The sequence below is a fragment of the Drosophila willistoni genome (assembly GCF_018902025.1).
Source record: "Drosophila willistoni isolate 14030-0811.24 chromosome 2L unlocalized genomic scaffold, UCI_dwil_1.1 Seg168, whole genome shotgun sequence".
Taxonomy (NCBI): domain Eukaryota; kingdom Metazoa; phylum Arthropoda; class Insecta; order Diptera; family Drosophilidae; genus Drosophila; species Drosophila willistoni.
This window is the reverse complement of record NW_025814047.1, coordinates 13,387,063-13,391,567: the sequence shown is the minus strand read 5'-3', so window position 1 is coordinate 13,391,567 and position 4,505 is coordinate 13,387,063. Positions and strand designations below refer to the sequence as shown.

The 4,505-nt window shown below is 48.2% G+C and overlaps 1 protein-coding gene across 1 annotated transcript; it reads right to left on the bottom strand.

The window, feature by feature from the left end:
• Window positions 1–1,954: 1,954 nt before the first annotated feature.
• On the bottom strand, window positions 1,955–2,708 carry LOC124459881. The gene is made up of 2 exons (XM_047009660.1): window positions 2,248–2,708; window positions 1,955–2,189 (listed from the first exon to the last, which is right to left on the bottom strand). Exons 1-2 carry the CDS (start codon window positions 2,706–2,708, stop codon window positions 1,955–1,957), a joined length of 696 nt encoding a protein of 231 aa, XP_046865616.1.
• Window positions 2,709–4,505: the final 1,797 nt, after the last annotated feature.

Below are 4,505 nucleotides of genomic sequence, written 5' to 3'. Positions count from 1 at the left end.
TAAGCAGGCCTACCCGGTGCGACGCAATCCATTTTATTGAGAGGGTTGACTAATGTGTTGTACAACTGCTTGCCTTTAGGATTTACCAGGCGTTATAGTCCCCTGCTGCAATGAAGCGATCTCCGAGTGTGTTAAAGAAATCGGTAAATTCCTTTTCATTTTTTTCAGATTGAGAAGCGTGGTGGGCAGTACAGGGCAACCAATGTAGTGTTGCCGCAGCTGGTTTGGACAGTTATAGCAGTTGCTTGTAGGTGCTGTGTTTCAAATCTGTTGAGTAACGAGTGTTTTATACGGTTTTTGATTAGGATACCAGTCCCGCCATGAGCTTTTCCGTCTGGATGGTTTGTTGCGTAGAAGGTATATTTTGGTATTTGAAAATTATTTTTTGATGTTAAATGTGTTTCCGAAATCAGCAAAACGTCGATTGCACTTGAGTCTAGGAATAGATGCAGTTCATTTTTGTGCTTGGAGATGCCGTTAGCATTCCAAAGACATAGACGTAGGGAAGCCATTATTTATTCTCGATAAGCTTCTGGATAAGCAGGTTTTGATTCCGCATCAGTTCGTACATACAGTTTTGCATGAACGTCATAAAAGTGGTCATGTTTTGATTGAGTGAGATCAACAGGGCCTCTAAGCCACTTGGTGTTTGCTGGCCAAGCTCTGGTGCGCTAGGTTGCAAATTCTGTAGATGGTGAAGTGACGGGGTCCCTTTCGCGGGTTCCGTCTGTCCAGTTCGGAGCACACTAGCGAAGGATACACTAGGACTGGTTGAAGAAGTTATGTTGGATGATCTAACAGGTTTGGCGAAGAATACCTCCGGTGTAGTTTTGGAGGCGTTGAAGGTGATTTTTGGTCCAGCTGGGGGTTTGCGCCCGTTTAGGTGTGATTTAAGATCCTTGAAGACAGGACATCCTCTGTAGTTGGCCGTGTGGTTCCCTCCACAGTTACTGCATAGTGTTAGTGCGACGTTATTTCTGTCCTTGGTGCAAATGCCACCTTTATGATGTTCGCCACAACCAACACACACTGACTTAAGATTGCAATTGTTAGAAGTGTGGTTGTATTCCTGGCAGTTTTTACACTGCGGTAGTTGGTATCTCGTATGGGCTCGTACGAGCTTGGAATAGAACGGTATATCGCTGATTTCGATTGTGACTCTTTCAGTGATGAGCTTGACCCGTCCTTCGTCGCCAAGCGCTTGCTGCAACGCCTTATGCAGGGCTAGCGTACCGCCGTCATCATGCTTCTTCATCTCCAGAAGAAGTTCTCCTGCTGCTGTTCGACGCAATCCGCAAACTCCTTCCTTGTGTGAGAACATGTCAGGGTCAGTCTGGACTGCATCCAGAACTTTAGCGTAGTTTACAGGGTCACTGCATTGCACCATCAAAGCTTCAGGCCGTCTTCTACGCTTGCGCTTATATCTTTTGACCGTTTCCCACTCATTGGCGACCTTTTGTAAGGGGACGGTACTTTCAACCGATTCAGCAGCAGTCGTACTTTGGGTAGTTGGCTGACTTAACGCCGCGCTGGGCCGTGTGGCAGCTTTCCGATCCTTTGCCCTCTGCCTTGTACCTGCTTGGATGGTTTTTACACCATCCAAAACCTTCTTCATTCTTGCCAATTCATCCTTCATGCCACAATTTCCGATCGGAAGCTGGCTTGGTGGAGAAAAAGCGACCATTGCAACTATTTGGTCGACCGAGCTCAGTAATTTGTTCGTTTAGACCTGTCTGGACGCTTCTTGTTCTTTTATGTTTTTTTTTTTTAATTTCGTTTTAAGCATTAATAACAAAATAACAAGTAACAGATACATATATCATAATTACAATTAACAGATAGATATATCAGGTTATACAAGGGAACAAACAAACGAAGTCGGGTACAAAGAAAAAAAGTATTACGGTTACTGCGGGACGACTTGTCGGTATTGCATCGCAGACCGTGTATTTGTTTAATTCGCCGAACTTTCACTCTGCAACTGCCTCAGCTTTTTCATCACGTGTGCGTTGAAGGCGGCGGTCGCCTGCCACACGTTGGAGTTTGCGTCACCGGCACGCCCATGACCCTTTCCAACCCCGTCGAATCTTGGGCAGTGTTGCAGCACATGGCTTTCATCTTCTATGTTGCCAGCGCCGCACCATGTGCACTCGTCGGAGACATCGTGGTGAAGTGAGGTAATAGTCAACCTCACCATGCTTCCTCGACACCCATTGTGTGATGTCCGGGATTAGAGCATGAGTCCACCTTCCCTTGGGTGAGGAGTCCCACCTCTCTTGCCATCTGCGCATGAAGTGCTGCCATGCCATGTCCAGTCCTCTTGGTTGGGTCATGGTACTGCCACTTGATTGCCTTGATGCTATAACCGTGGCCGACGCAATTGCCGCACATTCATCGATGGGCATCATTCCAGCGATCACCAGAGCGGCGTCATCGAAAATGGTGCGGAAAGCGCTACACACTTTAATCGCACTCAGACGATGAGTCGACTCGAGGCTCCTCCTGTAGCTCTTAACCTCTACACCTTTAATCCACGAAGGAACTGCGTACAGGGCAGTGGATTTTACGACGCTCGACAGTAGAAGGCGCCGTCCTTGCTTCGGGCCACGCGTATTCAGCAATGTACGGGCTAGGGACCGGGCCGACGCAGCTGCCTTGCTACTGCAGTATTCTATGTGCTTTTTGAAGCACAATCTAGTGTCAAGCATGATACCTAGATATTTAATGGCACGCTTGGATACCACGAGGGAGTCACCTATTTTGATGCTTGCGGTTTCGACGCGCAACTTTGGCTATCGCCACGCTACAATGCTTTTCGGCGACGTGAAAGTCCTTGGCCGTAACCACCAGTGCGACATCGGCAGCAAACCCGACAATGTGTGTGTGCGGCTCGAACTCAAGAGGCAGGAGTCCGTCTTATATGGTGTTTCACAAAAAAGGGCCCAAGACGGATTCTTGTGGAACCCCAGCCGATACCCCTCTTTCTTCCGGTCCACCATACTTCGTGTATCGGATTCTCCTGTTACAAAAGTAGCTCCGCACGCAGTTCATCAATAGCTTGTCCTTTTAGGTGCCGCTTTTGATTCGTCGGCAGGTGGGCTCGTTTGCTGTGGCAACTGCTGCTGGTGTGCAAGCTGGCAGGAACTTCAAGTTTATTGCCGTCGGATCCGAAGGCGTAGCTGTTGGCGGCGTTGTGGCCATTAAATTGCTTTGTGAAAAAGCAGTTGCTTCCGCTGGCATTTTACAGCCATTACTGCTTGTTGCATTAGTTGCAGTAGTTTTACTGTTTGTAATTTTGGATGTAGGGGCCTCCAGAATCCGTGCCCCAGCCGCCTGGAGTAGTTTCGTTTTTTCCAGCCATATATTATTTTAAACTATGATGCATTTTATACTTACTACCAGGTACGAAAGTTCGTTAATATGCTGCCGTCCGATGCGACGCAGACGCAGACCACAAGCCGCTCAATATGAGGACAGACGCTTTGCGGACTTAGGGGCTTCCCAAAGGGGAAAAAAGAAAATAAAAGAAGAGAAAAATAAGTAGTTCAGTCGGCTATTTCCAATTTTATTTTTGGCGGCCAAATTCTGATCCCGAAAGTATGCAATGTTTTCCGGGAGCTGACCAGCAGAGCTTGGGCGCCCTCTGGAGACCAAGCTAAGGAGCTGCTTTCCAACACTGGTGCACAGCTGTGGTTGTCAGCTGCTGTTATCGGCGGTAGTGGATATAAGAAAGTTCAGAAAGGAAAGAAGGAGGTCGACCAGGCGAAGGAAATAGTTCCAGAAGTTCCAGCCCTTGGCGAGAGAAGCGCGGGAAAATGTGAACCCCTCACTCCTTGCGGAGCGACCCAACTCCGATTGGAACAGCTATATTTAAGGCAAACAGAATATTTGTTATCGGTTGCACTCCACCACGGTGGGTGGGCCCAGCTGATTTTGTGCCAGATGTGCGACACCTCCTTAATGAGCCTCTACTAGGTATCCTTTTTTTGTTAATTACAGGGAACATACACGAATTCAGGTTCGTTTGACGGAGCGACCACCGAACGCGACCGCACTGGTAGGATGAACAAAACACTAAGCTGCAAAGTATCAACTAGCATTCGCGGTATTGGGCTATGCGATGCTGGTAGCGGGCAAAAAGTGTGCCATGGGGATCGATACGTTGTTCGAATGGGTTCTCTGTGGATCCATTACTGGAAAATCCAGAAGGTCGCGGTCCACCTTCTCCAGCAGCCCGAAGATGTCTCTAAAGACAGTAGCACCATACGATTTCGAACGCAGTTCAAATTGCTTCAGGTGACGCGCTTATCAAGGCGCACATGCGCTCCGCCAGTGCCGACATATTCAAGGACTACCAGGTGACGACAGGTTACGGGTAGTCTTGAGCAGCTGATACTGCCCGAACTTTTGGTTCATAAGCATTCCAATGGCTCCTGCAGGAACACCGCAAGATGATGTGGTTGATGTGGAAAGCAACACCATACGCTCTTGCACATCGACAGTTC

What these genes read in the sequence shown, in the direction of transcription:
- LOC124459881 (XM_047009660.1), bottom strand. Translation starts at nt 2,708, where the DNA reads ATGCTTGACACTAGATTGTGCTTCAAAAAGCACATAGAATACTGCAGT. An exon ending in GACTCCTCACCCAAGGGAAG is followed by an intron (nt 2,190 to 2,247) that starts GTGGACTCATGC and finishes AAGCATGGTGAG; the next exon opens with GTTGACTATTACCTCACTTC.